General features: G+C 38.5%; 1 protein-coding gene across 1 annotated transcript in view; it reads left to right on the top strand.

The window, feature by feature from the left end:
- The window catches only part of ZC3H6 (zinc finger CCCH-type containing 6), a 67631-nt gene extending 55916 nt beyond the window's left edge, over window positions 1-11715 (top strand). Inside the window, exons 10-12 of the mRNA XM_021087025.1 lie at window positions 1310-1821; window positions 2470-2703; window positions 4388-11715. Coding sequence (XP_020942684.1) covers window positions 1310-1821; window positions 2470-2703; window positions 4388-5853 — 2212 coding nt within the window. The 3' untranslated portion in view covers window positions 5854-11715. The remainder of the gene's footprint in view (window positions 1-1309; window positions 1822-2469; window positions 2704-4387) is intronic.

Below are 17434 nucleotides of genomic sequence, written 5' to 3'. Positions count from 1 at the left end.
TAGCCCACTGAGCTAGGCCAGGGATCAAACCTGCAACCTCATGGTTCCTAGTCGGATTCGTTAACCACTGCACCACGATGGGAACTCCTGTAATAAAAGTTTATGTTTATATAGTATATGTATTTTTTCTTTTTAGTGTTGCACCCTCAGCATATGGCAGTTCCCAAGCTAGGGGTCCAGTTGGAGCTACACCTGCCAGTCTGTGCAGCTCGGGATCCAAGCCACATCTGTGACCTACGCTATAGCTCAAGGCAACGCCAGGTCCTTAACCCATTGAGCGAGGCCAGGGATATAACCTCCATCCTTATGGATCCTAGTCAGGTTCATTACCACTGAGCCATGATGGGAACTCCTGTAGTATAATTCTAATTTTGTTATTAAAAAGGTGTATACCTAGAAAATGGATTAGAAGAGAATCAACTAAAAACTTTATCTCTGGGTCGTGGAACTAGTGGTGAATCTCATCTTTGTATTTTTCAAACTATCAATAATGAGTAAATTTTAGAACAGATGATAGCAAGCAGCACTTAAGAAAACTGAGCTAAAATGGAATTCCCGTCGTGGCGCAGTGGTTAACGAATCCGACTAGGAACCATGAGGTTGCGGGTTCGGTCCCTGCCCTTGCTCAGTGGGTTAACGATCCGGCGTTGCCGTGAGCTGTGGTGTAGGTTGCAGACGCGGCTCAGATCCCGCGTTGCTGTGGCTCTGGCGTAGGCTGGTGGCTACAGCTCCAATTCAACCCCTAGCCTGGGAACCTCCATATGCCGCGGGAGCGGCCCAAGCAACAACAACAAAGACAAAAAAGACAAAAAAAAAAAAAAAAAAAAAGAAAACTGAGCTAAAATGAAAGTAACATACATACGCTGGTGTTTCATAGATGATATAGAATAAATTACTTGTTAAAAATACAGTTTTTGGAGTTCCCACTGTGATGCAACAGGATCAGCAGTGTCCCTGCAGTGCCAGGACTCAGGTTCCATCCCAACCCCTCACAGTGGGTTAAACAATCCGGGGTTGCCACAGCTGTGGTGTAAGTTGTGACTGCAGCTAGGATCTGATCCATGGCTCAGGAACTCCATATGCTGCAAGGAGGCTCAGTGGGATCTGGTGTCGTTACTGCAGCAGCCCAGGTAGCTGCTGTGGCACAGGTTCAGTCCCTGACCTGGGAACTTCTACATGCCATAGGTGCCGCCAGAAAAAGTTTTCTATTCTGATACTGTAGAACATTTAAGCAGTATCTATTTGGAAATGTAACATTCTCCTTCGCCTCTTTTCTTTGAACTAAGAAATATTATTCTTTTGTTTACAGGCCACCAGCATTTTATAACAGTGCCTCACCACCAGGACCACAGTTTCAGGAAGGCAGCCCACATCCTCAGCATATCTATAGTTCTGGGTCAAGTCCAGTTCACGGACCTAATATGTCTCAAGGACACAGTAGTCCTGTGATGCACCCAGGCTCCCCTGGACATCATCCATGTGCAGGACCGCCTGGTCTACCAGTGCCACAGAGCCCACCTTTGCCACCTGGTCAACCTGGAATTGTAGGTCCTCACAATCAAGCAGGAGTACTTGCTCAACCGGATACACATTTGGTACCACCAAGTATGAGTGGCACTTACCATTGCCTGGGCTTTCCAGAACACATGATGAAAGTACCTAGAGAGGATCCCTGTTCTCCAGGTTCATCACACCTGCAAAGTCCTGGTGAAAGGCAGCTTAATACCAGTTATGAGTCCCTTCAAAACCCAGCTGAGTTTTACGACAATTACTATGCACAGCATGCTGTACATAATTTTCAGTCACCCAGTCACTCTGGTGGTAAGTTTACCCTTTGAAATAACTCATTTCTAATTTAAAATATTTGTGGAGTCCTAGTTTTCATTAAAAGCATGAACAGAATGTATGTTTTAAATCAAAGTAAAATATAGTAAAATTGAAACATTAAATATGTTTTAAATTTAATGAAATAGGAGTTCCTGTTGTGGCTCAGCGGGTTACGAATCTGACTAGTATCCATGAACATGCAGGTTCGATCCCTGGTCTTGCTCAGTGGGTTAAAGGATCCAACATTGTCCCCAAACTGCAGTGTAGGTTACAGATGTGGCTCAGATCTGGCATTGCTGTGGCTGTGGCATAAGGCCAGCAGCTGCAGCTCCAATTTGGCCCCTAGCCTGGGAACTTCCATATGCCACAGGTTCGGCTCTAAAGAGAAAATAAATAAATAAGTTTAATGGAATAGTTGTAATAACTTTGAATAATAAAAATACAATCAACCTGATCCCCTTGCTGTACAGTGGGAAAATAAAAATAAAAATACAATCACATAATAATTTGATAATCCAATTTAACTGTTATTTTAACTCAATAATACTTGTAATTATTCAGTTTCTTATAAATCACAGTGGTGCTCTCTAGTGGGGTTTTGTGCTAAATCAGCTTCTGTTTCTTTCCATGTTACATACTTAGATGGGACGTGGCATAGTGAATTTGCCCAGCATCAGCCTCCCATTGTTCAAGACTCACCTCACCGTGGCAGTGCTTCTGACTGCATCAGTAGTGTGACAGGCCATGCCCCCCTGCCTGCTCCAGGCCTCCTCCCTGCAGTGCAGAGAGCTCTTTTTGTCAGACTCACTCAGAAATACCCAGAAGATGAAGAACCAGGCAGCACTCAGCCTCCAAGGGCACCAAGCAAGGAAGAAGGTGTGTTGGGTGTTACGATAGCATCTTACCTATCTGGATCACTCAGTTACTGAAGTGGTCTTGAATAAGTTAAAATTTGAAAAATGAGTTCCTCTGAACTATCCTATTTCCAATTTACCTCTTAGCTCCTCTCTTCTTGGGATTGATTGTGTTTTCCAGTGCCACTGATGCATTAGTAATGAATTGCAAAGGATTTGACTGAAGCAATGAAGAGATCTGAAGCTGAAGTGTGTGGTCTAGGAGAACAGACTTGCTATTAAACCTTTTTATTTTTTTGGAAGAAAAGAAATAGAACAAGATACCTTCCAGTTCAAGAGTTTTGCCTCCTAACCCAAGTTAAAATGATTCAGTTTTTAGACAAACTTTTATGGGAATAGGCTGTATACTTAAGGTTCTGCTATATTACTAAGGAATATATATATATATATATATATATTTGTCTTTTGTCCTTTCTAGGGCCGCAGCCACAGCATACGGAGGTTCCCAGGCTAGGGGTCTAATTGGAGCTGTTGCTGCCGGCCTATGTCAGAGCCACAGCAACATCAGATCTGAGCTGCGTCTGTGACCTACATCATAGCTCACAGCAACGCCGGATCCTTAACCCACTGAGTGAGGCCAGGGATCAAACCCACAACCTCATGATTCCTAGTCAGATTCGTTAGCCACTGCGCCACAACGGGAACTCCAAGGAATATTTTTGATATAAAAGATTACATGGAGACACTAAGTCTACTTTAGTATTTTTTATATTGATAAATGTATGGCAATTAGCTAATTCAGTTAAGGGGAGAAAAATTTAAATCATCCAGTCTTATGAATTACAAAATTGATGTGTTTTTCATTCTTAAGCATAAAATTTATGAATAACTATGTAAAAATCAGTAACACTAGGTAGCTATAAGCTATTATATAGACAGTGTTACATTTTCAAAGAAGATAATATTAACTACTTATTTAGCATGACGGGGAAATGAGGGATTCCTAATAAGCTAATTTCCTGTACAGTTTATATGTACTCTGTAGGTGTTAATTTTAAGAAACAACCATTTTAATGGTAGTCTTTTCTTTAAAGACTTACAAAGCTTTATGACTTCATACATAAGAAAATTAAAACTTTTGTAGATATAAAATCTTATGCTGTGATATTATATGATTGTTAATGTGTTATGAGTGTCAGAAAACGTCTGGAACAGCTATGTTTTTGTGTGTGTGTTCAGTTTTACAACTTTTATTGCCTTTATAAATTTTATTTGTCCTTTGATAGAAAGCTCTTAACTATTATCTGTTTTCTTTATAAATCCAGAGCTATGATGTTTAAGGGTTGCTTGATTTAAAGAGAGTCAAAAAATTTGGGTATTCCTTTCGAAGAGTATTTTCTCTTCTCCAACCCTGTCTTACCACTTTCTTCTGATTCCCTTTGGCCAGTTGGAATGAAAGGTCCAGCCTTTTCTCTGACTGGAAGAGCATTGCACATATTCTAACATCACACCTCTTTATTTGTAGGGTAAAATGACTAGATTGATAATTCTTATACCACGTCTTATCTTGTTCCAGTGTTGAAACTCTGGCATTTCTATGTTGCATTTTCTTGAAGTTAGACTGTTCTTATTTCAGAAATAGTATGCTTTTTTTAATCTTAATTAAAGCCAAATATGAATGTTCCATTCCTTTTTTCTACATTTAGATGATACTGTAAACTGGTATTCCAGTAGTGAAGAGGAAGAAGGAAGCAGTGTAAAGTCAATACTGAAAACATTGCAGAAACAAACAGAAACTTTACGGAATCAACAACCTTCCACAGAACTCAGCCCTCCTACTGATCCAAGACTTGCTAAAGAGAAAATGAAAGGAAACCAAGTTGTCGACCCTAGACTTAGGACTATCTCAAGGCAAGACATTAGAAAATCTTCTGAGTCTGCCCCACTGGATCTTAGACTTGTGTGGGATCCCAGGAAATTAAGAGGGAATGGAAGTGGTCAGGTAGGCTCTTCCACTGGTGGAGCAAAGTTTGATTTACATCATGGAAATACTGGCCCTAATGTCAAAGACAAAAGAGGAGATGATGATGATGAAGATACAGAAAGAGAACTGAGAGAAAAAGCTTTCTTAATACCTTTGGATTCTTCCCCTGGGATAATGCTCCAGGATCCAAGGTCACAACTGAGACAATTTAGTCACATTAAAATGGATATTGTCCTAACCAAACCCAACTTTGCTAAACACATCGTGTGGGCTCCAGAAGACCTACTTCCAGTCCCTTTACCTAAACCTGACCCAGTATCTTCAATCAATTTACCTCTGCCCCCTCTTATAGCTGACCAGAGGCTCAGTAGGTTGTGGAATACAAAAAGCGATCATCAGAACACAGTGACCATTGATTCAAAATTAGCAGCCAAAGCCAAAATTAACCCAACAAACAGAGAAGGCTACCTAGAGCAATTTGGAGACTTACATAGCTCAGGAAGTAAATTAGGCGATCCTAGGCTGCAAAAAAATTTTGATCCTAGACTTCACAGACTGCATAATACTGAGTCTCATCAAGCAGTTATGAAGGATTCCCATTCATCCAAGGGTGCCCCTCATTTAGCCAGATCAAACACTGGCTCATCACAACCCTTAGGGGCAGTACCTAGTAATTCTGGTCCTGGGGCTTTGCCTCCATATGCCCCTAAACTCTCATCTTCAGCTGGCCTTCCCCCAGGAACTCCAAGTTCAGTTCTTAGTGGTATTAGTTTGTATGACTCTAGGGAATGTGGTTCATCATCTACATCAGAGCTAGCATCAGAAAACACAGAGAACCAGAAAAAAAGTGGCGGTTTAGAAAGTAGTGACAAAAATGACCCTTCTCCCGAAGAAGCAACCCTGCCACAGAAAATCGCTCCAAACGTGGACGTCACTGTTGATGGGCCAGCTGACCCACAGGCAGATGTTCCCAGGAGTTCCGATATGGTTCAGGTCCCAGCAGTGCACAGTCTTCCAATTCAGGCATTAACAGGCTTAATTAGACCCCAGTACAGCGATCCAAGGCAGTCACGGCAGCCGGGACAGGTGAGCCCCACCCCAGAAAATGATCCCAGTAGAGAAACAGATGACAAATCTCTGAAAGAGGTTTTTAAAACTTTTGATCCAACTGCTTCACCATTTTGTTAGCTGTTGTGTAACTAAGCAGTTCTTTTCACTCTTGTGATGCAGTCCTCTGCTGTTTTGTAACTGGTTTACCTCTATAGTTTATTTATTTTTAAATTATAAACACTTTTCAGCTGCTAGTACCAGAACCACATGAAGTTATATCCTCTAAAGCCTGTGGTATTTTATATAATATTTTTATAACTTTAAGAGACTGTAGTAACTGACATAGAAACCTATATATCATGTTAGCGTCATTAAAAGTACTTTTATTGTAAATAAACCATCATGAACTCAACACTCTGCCTGAATATATGCCAGTTGTCTTTCATAATCAGTGTTTAGAGAAATGATTATCACTTTTATACTGTTATTAGTTTCAAGCAATATAATGTACATTACTTTTGAGAAACAGTATTTTGACTAGGATCCTCTATTTGTCAACACAGAACTGATTAACATGTAATGCTAACTATTAGCTAAAATGTAAAATGAAGAAAACATTTTTAAAATCACAGCAGAGAAGTTCATGTTTAAAGTCATCATTTTTATTAGTACTGGCAATATTATTTGTGTAAATGAAGCATTTGGATGTCATATCTTTTCAAAGTATTTTATGGTTATACTGTATCATAGATGTTGGAGATACATAAATAGAATGTTTTGCTAAAGTGAAAAATCCCCAAGTTCTCTAACACGACTTTTTAAATTTAATTTTTCGTATTAAATAGTTATAAGTTACTGCTGTGTTATACTATGCTGTCTGTGTTTCAATGTTTTTTTGTCTTTAGCAGCGTAATTTATATTACTTTTTCAAATGATGTAGCTGCAATAATTGTATTCATCATGACTTTGGCAATTTTTAACAAAATTTTAAAAGATCCAGTGAGAATCTGTAGTGACTGTTGCATTGATAATGTTTTAAATGTCCAGGCTCTATATTTTTTCTTAAATACCAAGGAAACAGAGAAATGGTATAGTCAACTGTATACAGCAACCAATAAAGACTCTCTTTCAGATCTCACGTGACTGGCATTCTGTAACAGAGGAAACTGCCTGATGTTTTAATGTATTTAATGTCCTCTTAGTTTGGAAACCTCTAAAGTTGATTAGAAATTGTATTTTTATGAGAAAATAATTTTCATTCATTCTTGTTTATTTCTTGCAATACATGAACAATAATGGCCCTACTTATTTTATACATATAATATGTATAACTACAACTAAGTATTACACTTAGTTTCAGGGTAAGTGTCTATATTAATATCTTGAACTAAAGGTCTGTGACAGTGTTTACTGGTAACACTCCCAGTAAGTAACTTGAAAAAGAGCATTTCATTACAAGAGATAATGAAAGTAGAGGATATCAGTTCTTCAGAAGTGATTTTAAAGTATACAGCAACATATTTCTTTGGAAACATAGCACTCATACAGCATATTGTTTAATACTAATGTATCTCCTTTCTATTCCCTTCTTTGTACTATTTTTTGCTCTGTTTCCCTCCTTAAATGAGGTTGCAGTTAAGTGAATAAGAGCTCTGCCTGCCCACCTAAGAAGTTCATTGTGTTCTAAGTGGAAGGACAGTTGTTCAAGGGAATGTGAGTTACTACTATTTATACTTTAGTTATGTTGTTGTCTAAAATGGTTCTGGATAACATTTTTTGGGATTAAAGATGCAGTTTAAAGCCACAGTAGAAAGTATTTTTTTATTTACTGTCCAAATGAATTTTATTGTTAACTGAAAAGTCAATAACATGGATAAGACTGGCGGGGAAAAAAATATATATATATACATACACACTTATATTCCTAAGAATAATATTTTATCTGGATAAAATTGGTAAAATTGCTGAATTTTAGTAATTAAATTGCAAATTTTAGCAAATTTTGAATTTGCCCTTGTATTTTATAAATGTTATAGATAATGCTGTTAACATTTAAAACATCATACAACAAGGATAATTTGACTTATTAAAGAGCAAAATGGAACCAAAATTTTTTCCAGATTCTTAACAGATCTTTTTTTTTTACTAAGATATTAAAAGATTAGTTTAAAAGTAAGGTTTAAAAATCATTAATACGGAGTTCTCTTGTGATGTTAAGGATTTGGCGTTGTCGTTGCAGCAGCTTGGGTCACTGCTGTGGGGAAGGTTCAGTCCCTGGCCCAGGAACTTCTACAAATCATGGCCAAAAATTTTTTTAAAAATTTAAATCATTAATACAAATTATAATGTTCATTTACTTAGTACTGTTGAGCCCCTATTACATCAGCTAGTATTCTGGAGCCTTTTTGACAAGAAAGTTTGACTTTACCTTCAAATTCAACAATGTATATTTATGAAATTTTGTTTTATGGTTGAAATAATTATTTTTTATTCGTGATGCTTTTTAATTGAGATAACTTTGCTTTAAGAGATATTATATCCTACCATCCTGGATTATTTTAATATTCTTCTTTTTCATATTTTCTTACCAAAATCTAAGTAGCCAATTCCTCCAGTTAATAAGTTCCTCTTTAAGGTGAATTGGTGTTTTTAGAAGTCATTTAAGTTGATTTACACTGTTACACTGAAAAGTACATTATGTCTCTTTTCTCAGAGCCAAACATTTACAGATTAGAGAAATAACTTCTGTCTGTTTTAGACTCATTGATTGAAATGTAATTTAACTATTCACACTGGTTTGTGAGAATTTTATGCATGTTCCCTTTGAGGTGACTATAATGGGATATATTAGGGTGTTGAATTGAGATATTAGACTGAGCAACTACCTGCTTTCCCAGTCTTATTTAGTTTGCTCCCAAATCCTACTTCTAGAACTTTCCCAGTAAGGACCTCATTCTGAATCTTGAAAGTGAACCAAATGTTTGAACCAAGTGTTTTCAAACCCTGCCTCAGCAATTAGGTCTGTTTCTGTACAGACCCTCCGTGTTGCCCAGATGCATGTGCCAAACCCTAGAATTAGGTTGCAGCCAAAGCAGCCTAATTGTAAAACGTTTGCCTAGGTTTCTGTTTGTTTTTAGCTTGCCATAGGACTTTAGTAATTTTCCTTGGTACTTATTTTAAGATGGAAGAATAGTTGATGAATAAAGAAATCCTCTTTGAGTGTTCATAGAAGCCATTTTGCTGAATTAATCAGAAGAGAGAGAGGTAGTAAAGGAGAACTTATGAGGGCTGGAGACTTTAAGACATTGAGTCCGTATTCTTGTTCTGAATTGATTTATAGGTGTTTTATGTCAATTTATTAACTGTGAAATGGGTATAATTTTGACTTCACAGATTTGATGTAAGGAGTGAATGATTTATTAAAATATTTGTAAATATAAAATTGCTTTGTAACTTTCACAAACATAATCTTTACATTCCCACTGGGTTAAATTGTACAGATTCCAAAATAACATGAGATAGTTTGTGTGGTTCACCTATTTTGTGAAGTTTTATTTATTTTAAATTAAAAAAAAAATTTTTTTTTAAGGGCCCCAGCTGTGGCATATGGAAGTTCCCAGGCTAGGGGTCGAATCGGAGCTGCAGCTGCAGGCCTACACCACAGCCACAGCGTCGTCATGGGATCTGAGTCACATCTGCAACCTACACCACAGCTCAGGGCAACACCAGGCCAGGGATGGAGCCCGCATCCTCTGGGATACTGGTCTGTTTTGTAACCTGCTGAGCCACAACAGGAATTCCAATTTTATGAAGTTGTAGATGATACACTTTTAAGACACAGTAGAATTGCCTTAGAAGTTGTTTCAGAGACTATTAATCCATCAAATTAGCAATTTCCTTGAATATTTTGTGTATCAGTGAGACACAGGACTTTCCTAGTTAAAGCTATATAGACTTGTAGTGTCTGTTCAAGATCTGAATTCTGCCCGTTTTGGTATTAGATACAGATAGATGGAGGGTAAAAATCCTACGACAGTCCATGTTTCTTGACGGGTTTGCTTAAATCATAGCATGTGTGGTGTGGGCGAAGTGGCCAACTCAGTCAATATAGGGGCCACTGGCTCTTAGAAACAACAGCGATGTTTACTCTCACCTCTTAATCTATGTGCAAGCATGTGATATTGAGGGCTTTCTTAGTGACCATTTGCTTAGTCAAGGTATTATTTTCCTTTAGTTTATGGCAACTTGAAGTTTGGAAGTTCCTATGGACCTGGCTGTGAGGTTTTGTCAGTATCTTCCCATTTGCACAACACAGAGTCTCATGGTAGGGATGTGGTCCCTGAGTTCACCCTTCTAGGCTGAGGGCTACACCTCAGAGGGTTGCCTCTGCTAAAGGCTATACCTCGGAGGGATGGTGTACGGTCAAGCAGTCCGCAGATGGGGCCCCTGCAACTTTCAGTAATTGGGCTTTCTGAGAATTTCTAAAATGAAGAATTGTAATTATCTCCTCAGAAATGGTTTGGCAGCACTTGATAATATTATCTTCAAAATTTAGTAGTCAGTAGTAAACTTAATTAGTTTAATAAATAAGGCTTAGTTTAGGACATTTAAGCTTTGACAAAATGTAACCAAATAGGATCTGAGTATTTAAAACTATTTTCCTGACTTGTGTGTTATGATTTAGCATTTATGTAATGCCCTTTCCCCAAGTAGCTTAATGTGATTTGCAGAACCAGTTTCAGTATCTTACCTATGGCTGCATTGCTGAGGCTATGTTTTTGAGTTTGTCATTTATCAGCAGTATCTGCCAGTTGTAACAAAATCCAAATTAACTTGCTTTTCTTGGGAAGGGTACAGACCTAAGAAAGGACTTTAGGTTAACATCAACATAACATTTAGCATTTCTAATTTCCAAATGAGAAATAAAACGCACATTACTCTACTGATTTAAAGGCCTCTATGAGGGCATTAAGGTTGAGAGGACTGGTGAAATTTACACTCCCTTATATTATTTTGTCAGGGATCTGACACATAGTTTATTGTGAAAGAATTAAATATATAAAGGCCCAGTTTTTTTTAAATTAGCCATGTTATTCCCAAACTTCCATTATGAGCAAGATCGTGGGGTTTGTTGTCAATGCTGGACTATACATTAAAAGTAGAGAAGGTGAAAAATAATTAACTATTATTACAGGTGAGAGGTTTTAGTGTACCTCTATTTTATGGAAATTTGCCCTCCAAATGTTTGAGAAAGAAGTCAAATAAGATAGGAGAATATCTTTTCATGAGGTAGAATGATATTTCCTTTCAAAATGACAATCAAGAAATCTTTATACTTACTTGCCAAAGTTAAGAAAATTTTACATATCTGACCCTTAAAGCCATGGCTCCCCCATTCAGAAAGGGCTCAGCAGAGATGCAGGGTTCCAAGGCCCAGGTCATTTTGTTTTCAGCCTAGGGCTGCCATGCCTATACATGGTAAGGGCGTTGATGGCACCTGTGTCCTAGGATGTAGTGGATGCATGTGTTTGTGTGTTTGGAGAGGGGAATGCTATGTCTAGATCTGTGGTCGCCCATTTTCTATCAGATTTATAAGCACTGTCTGTGGGCTGCAGTAGAGATTAAACCTATTCATTATGAGGTGGTATATTTTTAACTTCCTCTGTTATTATTTCAGTTCCCCAAGTTGTAGCTAAAATGTTGGGGAAATGCTGCCTTGACTGTTTCACTTTGGAGGGTTTTATACCAGTTTCATAAATTAACTAAATTATTAATCTACTATCTGTTCAAAAGATATCATCAAGGGGTATACTTTGCTGAATTGATAAATTATTCTGCACAAGGACTATCAAAGCACTTAGTAAAATGAGGAATATCTTTTTTTCATTCTCATTTACTAATAACTTTTCCAAGGTTGCATTCTGTTTTTGCAAATTTCTGTAGATTTTTTTCTGTGACATCTTTCTATTATCTGACTTTAAATAAAAATGTTTCTAATGATATCTGTCTGGAAGTGCATTGCTTTGCTTTAACAAATCTTTAAAAGACAGAATATAGGGGAGGTGTGTACTCATATGAGAGCTTGTAAATGGAGCCCCCCCAGGCCTTCCTGAAAGGTGAGAGCAGTGTGCTGTCCTTCAGTCTATCCTTGGGGCAGAGGTGGTGCCTCACTTAACACAAAGATGAACAGCATTGAAGGCCCTATGCTCTGTAAGGAAGTATCTCTTACATTAGCTTGAATTCATTTTCTGTTAAAAGATCTGAATCTGAGAGGTTGCTAGCAAATGTGCTGCTTAAGTGTAAAGAAAAAACTCTTTCAAGTCAAAATAGGATCTCATTGCAGGAAAAGCCCTCAGAGAGCAACTGGTCATTCTTCCTTTTAAGATCAGGAGCAACAAAGAAGTGGCTAGTTATGCTTCCCTCAGAGGTCAGTAAACATTATTAAAAGATGTTTTCTCTTGGGAGTTCCTGCCATGGCTCAGCGGTAAAAAAGCCAACTAGTATCCATGAGGATGTGAGTTTGATCCCTGGTTTTGCTTGGTGGGTTAAGGGTCCGGCGTTTCCATGAGCTCTGGTGTATGTAGGTCACAGACATGGCTCAGAACGTACGTTGCTGTGCTGGTATAGGCCGGCAGCTGCAGCTCCGATTCGACCCATAGCCTGGGAACTTCCATACCATATGCCATGGGTATGGCCTTTAAAAAAAGCAAAAAAAAAAAAAGATGTTTCCTGGCTTCTGCATTTTTTTTTCAGCCGCACCTGTGGCATATACAAATTCCCAGGGCAAGGGATTGAATCAGAGCCACAGCTGCAGCAACTGTGGCAATGCCAGATCCTTAAACTTCTGCGCCACAGTGCCAATTCCCTGTTCTAATATGTTTAATGGCCAAAGACACACTGTCTCAAATAAGGGAACCTGGCAGACTATTGGATTTAATTATGAAGCAACTCAGATTGTCTGAAACTTCTTCCTTGAGAAACTCGCCTGGTCTGATCCTGGTGCACTCTCTCCTTAGCAGTGTAGCATGGGGGAATTTAGGACTTCACTGAGCATCACTTTCCTCCCTTAGGGACAAAATGAGGATTCATCACATAGTTGAGAAAAATTATTTGAGCACTTAGCGTGTACTATTAAGTTTTGAGTTATAGAGATGTATGAGATGGACTGCTTTTAAAATAAGATGTACAGCAAAGTGAGTGAAGTCTCAATGCTTTTTGGCAAATATCAAATGATTGGGTTATATTTTAGAAACTTATAAGGAACAAAAAAGAAGTATGGTGTTACATAATTCTTTCAAATCAAAGGCTGCCCCTCTCTAACATCCTCACATTGATGCTGCCCCTTTGATTTCATCCTCCACGATGGCACATCTGTCTGCCTGATCTTTCAGAGCCTAAAATTGTTTATGATAATTACAGTAAAACCTCAATGCATGCTAATTTGGTGCTGGGCAATGCACTCAGGGTCTAATTAAATATTCACCCTGAGACGAACATGCAGGTTACTTTTTTTTACTGCAGTAAATTTTTGGACAATCCATCAATAAAGTACTCAATAAATATTTTTGAGATATAATTAACATGTAACATTCTGTTAGCTTCAGGTGTACGACATAATGATTTGATTTATGTATACATTGCAAAATGATCACCAGAGTAAGTCTACCTAAAATCCATTACTGCACATAGTTGCAAATGTTTAATCTACTCTCAGCAACTTTCAAATATACAATAGAGTGTTATTAACTGTAGTCACCATGCTGTATGTTACAGTCCCACAACTTATTTATTTTATAACTGGAAGTTGGTACTTTTTGACCGCCTTCATTCTTTTTGTGCCTGCCCCCCTCCCCAGCCAGCCTCCCTCTGGCAATTGCCAATCTGTTTTCTAGATCAAGTTTGGCTTTTTGTTTTTTATATAACACATATATGAGATCATTCAGTATTTGTCTTTATTTGACTTATCTCACTTAACATAATGCCCTCAGGGTTCATCCGTGTTGTCACAAATAGTGGGATTCCTTTCTTTTCATGGCTGAATACTATTTCACATTAGGCATTATATACCACATTTTCTTTATCCACCCATACATATGTCAAGAACACTTAGGTTGCTTCTCTGTCCCAGCAGTTGCAAATAATGTTGCAATGAACATCAAGGTGCAATATCCCTTTTCGAGTTTTTTATGTTTCTTTCAGAAGTGGAATTACTGGATTATGTGATGGTTCTATTTTTAATTTTTTGAGGAACCTCCATATTGCTTTCCATAATAGTTGCACCAATTTACATTCCCACCATCAGTGTACAAGGATGCCCTTTTCTTCACATTTTTACCAATACTTGTTATTTCTTGTCTTTTTCATAATAGCCATTATGACAGGTATGAGTTTAGATTTGCATTTCTCTGATGATTAGTGATGTCGGGCACCTTATCATATACCTGTTGGCCATCTGTATGTCTTCTTTGGAAAAGTGTTTATTCAGATCCTCTGCCCATATTTTAATCAGGTTTTTTGTTTGTTTGATTTTTGCTATTCAGTTGCATGAGTTCTTCATGTATTTTGGATATTAACTCCTTATCAGCTAGGTGGTTTACAAATATTTTTTCCATTCTATAGGTTGCTTTTTCATATTGTTGATGGTCAGTAAATATTTATTGACTGAGCAGATTAATTTCAACTTAGAAAAGCTTTGGAAAGACTCTCACATACTTGCAGTTATCTTCTACTATACACTGAGTATGTAGAGTACCTAATGAGTAGCAAAGAATGAAGAGTGGTCATGTTCTCAGATCTCAAAGACAGTAAATCAATCAGCTATTGAAGCTGGAATTGGAGCAGTGAAATGTGGTCACCACTGTCATATAGATGGCATCCAAGAAAGCAAAAAGAGCAAAGTGTTCCTATAAAAGCAAAGCAGAATTGCGATATAGGACTTACTAGCCATAACTAAAGACAAGCACATGTTCCCATTGATCTTGCAGGCATGTAACCTGGCAGAAGTCTTGAGGATCCCTAAGTGTATTTAGCTATCCTTAGAAGCACTTTATCCAAAAGTGGGCCAGGCCTCTCTATATCCATGATATCTTCCTCCTCCCTCTAAGTAGCATCAGGAACAGTAATTAAATGGTGTGTCATTTGAAAAATTATTAATGGACTTTCTCTTTCATCTTTCGGATTTTGCAAACTATTGCTTCATTGGCTCATGACATCCATCCAGATGGGAGAGTAGAGTGAAAGAGAAGAAGAGACCATTATGGCTTGTTACAAGGAACACAAAGAGAATGAAGGTAATATTCAGTTTTGACATGCAAAAATGGGATTTTACAGCAATATCATAACTGGTTTGAAATAATTCTCTAAGTTCCTTTATCCTCTCTTTAATATATTAATGACTAGGGTTTTACTTAAAAGAGAGACAAACAAAAAAGAAATGGGGTGGAGGAAAGAAGCCTTATTCTCTCTGTCCCTGGAGAATTTTAAGGAAAAGCATAAGAGGAAAGGAGAAGAAGAAATTGACCAGATATGAATCCAGATTGTTTTCCTGGGGATAACGAAGAGCTTTGATTCCTAAGATTCTGGGAGGAGACTTCAATGCAGAGGTCTCATCACTGATGTGGGGCAGCCAAGCTGACATGAAAGTATTTGCTCAAGGTATCCTGATTCTCCTGGGGCTCTCTCAAACTGTATGCCAGGGGTGCCCTCTGTGGTAAGACATGGTGACCACAGAGCAGAAGCCAAAGAAGGAGTCCCCCAAGAGTCTTCAGTCACTAGGAGCTAAGAAGAAGCAAAATCAGTGAGGGTAATTGTTTTAAGTTCCTTGGGAGCACCTCCCAAGCCAAAGAAAGGGTCAGAGTTTACCCAGGTGTAGACACAGCATGTGGGGCCAGCAAGAGTTCTGGACAGTGATTAGAACAATGGATTTCAACCAGTGGTCACCCCAGGATCAGCACAAACCTAGGAGATTCACTATCGTTACCCCAAAGCCAAAAATGTGTGAACAACCCCCTACTGCATCCCTGCCACACACACACTTAGATGCCATTTTAGGAGAGATTTAATCCTGCTAAGTTTGTAAACCAGCTTGGATATCTAATTTTCTCCTGCTAATCTCCCGAGTGTAAGCTCAGGGGAAAGGCCAGATAGGATATACACCAAACAAACAAAAAAAAACTTTACATACTGAGTTGTGTGAGCTAAAATCTGCAGCTCAAGAGACACTCACTGAAGAGCAGCCTACTTTGCATCAAGCACCTGGATTTTGTGGTACACCTGAGCTCATGACAGCAAACAGGGCAACAGAAGGTCAGTGTCTACTCTGAGACCTTGTCCACTATTTCCATTGAACACTGGCTCAGAGAGAGTTCATCAGATGTCCCATGGGGTATGCGGTTCTCACACAGAGCCCACAGTTTGCTGAGACAGTACATGTGCCGCTACATGGTACTGGCAGTTTAGTTACTGCTGTCCACTTCCAAGAAGGCAGACCCCGAACATGTGGCAATGCACTGCTGAAGAGTTCTTCAGTATATACAGAAAGGAAGAGAGTGTCATGGGTGAGACCAAGTAAGCATAATTTTAAGATAGGTTAGATAGAAAATTAATTACAGGAGTTCCTACTGTGGCTCAGCAGGTTAAGGACCCTTCTTTTTGACTTGTCTCTTCAAAGATGCAGGTTTGACCCCTGGCCTTTCTCAGTGGGTTAAGGATCCAGCATTTCCACAAGGTGCAGTGTAGGTTGCAGATGCAGCTTAGGTGTGTTGTCGCCATAGCTGTGGTATAGGCTGCAGCAGCAGCTTCGATTGAACCCCTGGCCTGGGAACTTCCATATGCCACAAATGTGGCCATAAAAAGAAAAAAAAATTAATTACAATGAGCCCTAGAGGAAATATAAAGTATATAAATACAGCCTAAAATGTGGTTTTGGAAGTTGCCATTTGGAAGCAGCAGCAGCTTCGATTGGACCCCTAGCCTGGGAACCTCCATATGCCGCAGGTGGGGCCCTAAAAAGCAAAAACAAAATAATAAAATAAAATGTGGTTTCATTTAATGAACTGAGTATAAACTTAAGTATAGCTATATTGAACATAGTTGACCTAAGAAGCAGTGAGAGAGCCTCACAAAGGTTTACCTTCATTTTTTAAGACTGATTTGGAAATCTTAAGTTATTAGCATTATATCAAGACCCCATCTCTTGGACTTGGTTGTCTCCTCAGTCAAATAACCCATTTAATTTGAAGAATGAAATTTCTTGTTCCAAACACATATGTTTCTGGATCTCTGTGTCCATCTTTTGTTTAAGTGTGTGTGTGTGTGTGTGTGTGTGTGTGTGATGCTGACATAGCAGATGCCCCATGGTTTAGTTTAGTTTTCAGATTGGTGCCAGTGGCTTATTAGGTCCAGATAATCAAGACAGGGGTGCCAGTTTAGTTCAGGGTTATATGTAGGAAGTCAAGAGAAACATCCTAATATTCTTTTGTGAATTAAGTGTAAACTATCTCAGGAGGCTACTAAGTCCCATGGTAATGTGAAGAAATGTAGAAGAAGAATGGGGTTTTCTTTCTCTTCAGCATACACATTCCTGAGTGTTCTAGTTTCAGCATTTAGGGTTGAGAGGAGGAGGAAGACTGGCCTTCCTCTATTTCTACTCCTTTTTCCTGCCCTCTTCTGTTTTTGATCTCTAGCCATACCTCTGTGTCTTACCAATTTTTACCTTATT

The sequence above is a fragment of the Sus scrofa genome, chromosome 3 (genome assembly GCF_000003025.6).
Source record: "Sus scrofa isolate TJ Tabasco breed Duroc chromosome 3, Sscrofa11.1, whole genome shotgun sequence".
Lineage (NCBI taxonomy): Eukaryota > Metazoa > Chordata > Mammalia > Artiodactyla > Suidae > Sus > Sus scrofa.
This window is presented reverse-complemented; position numbering and strand designations above follow the sequence as displayed.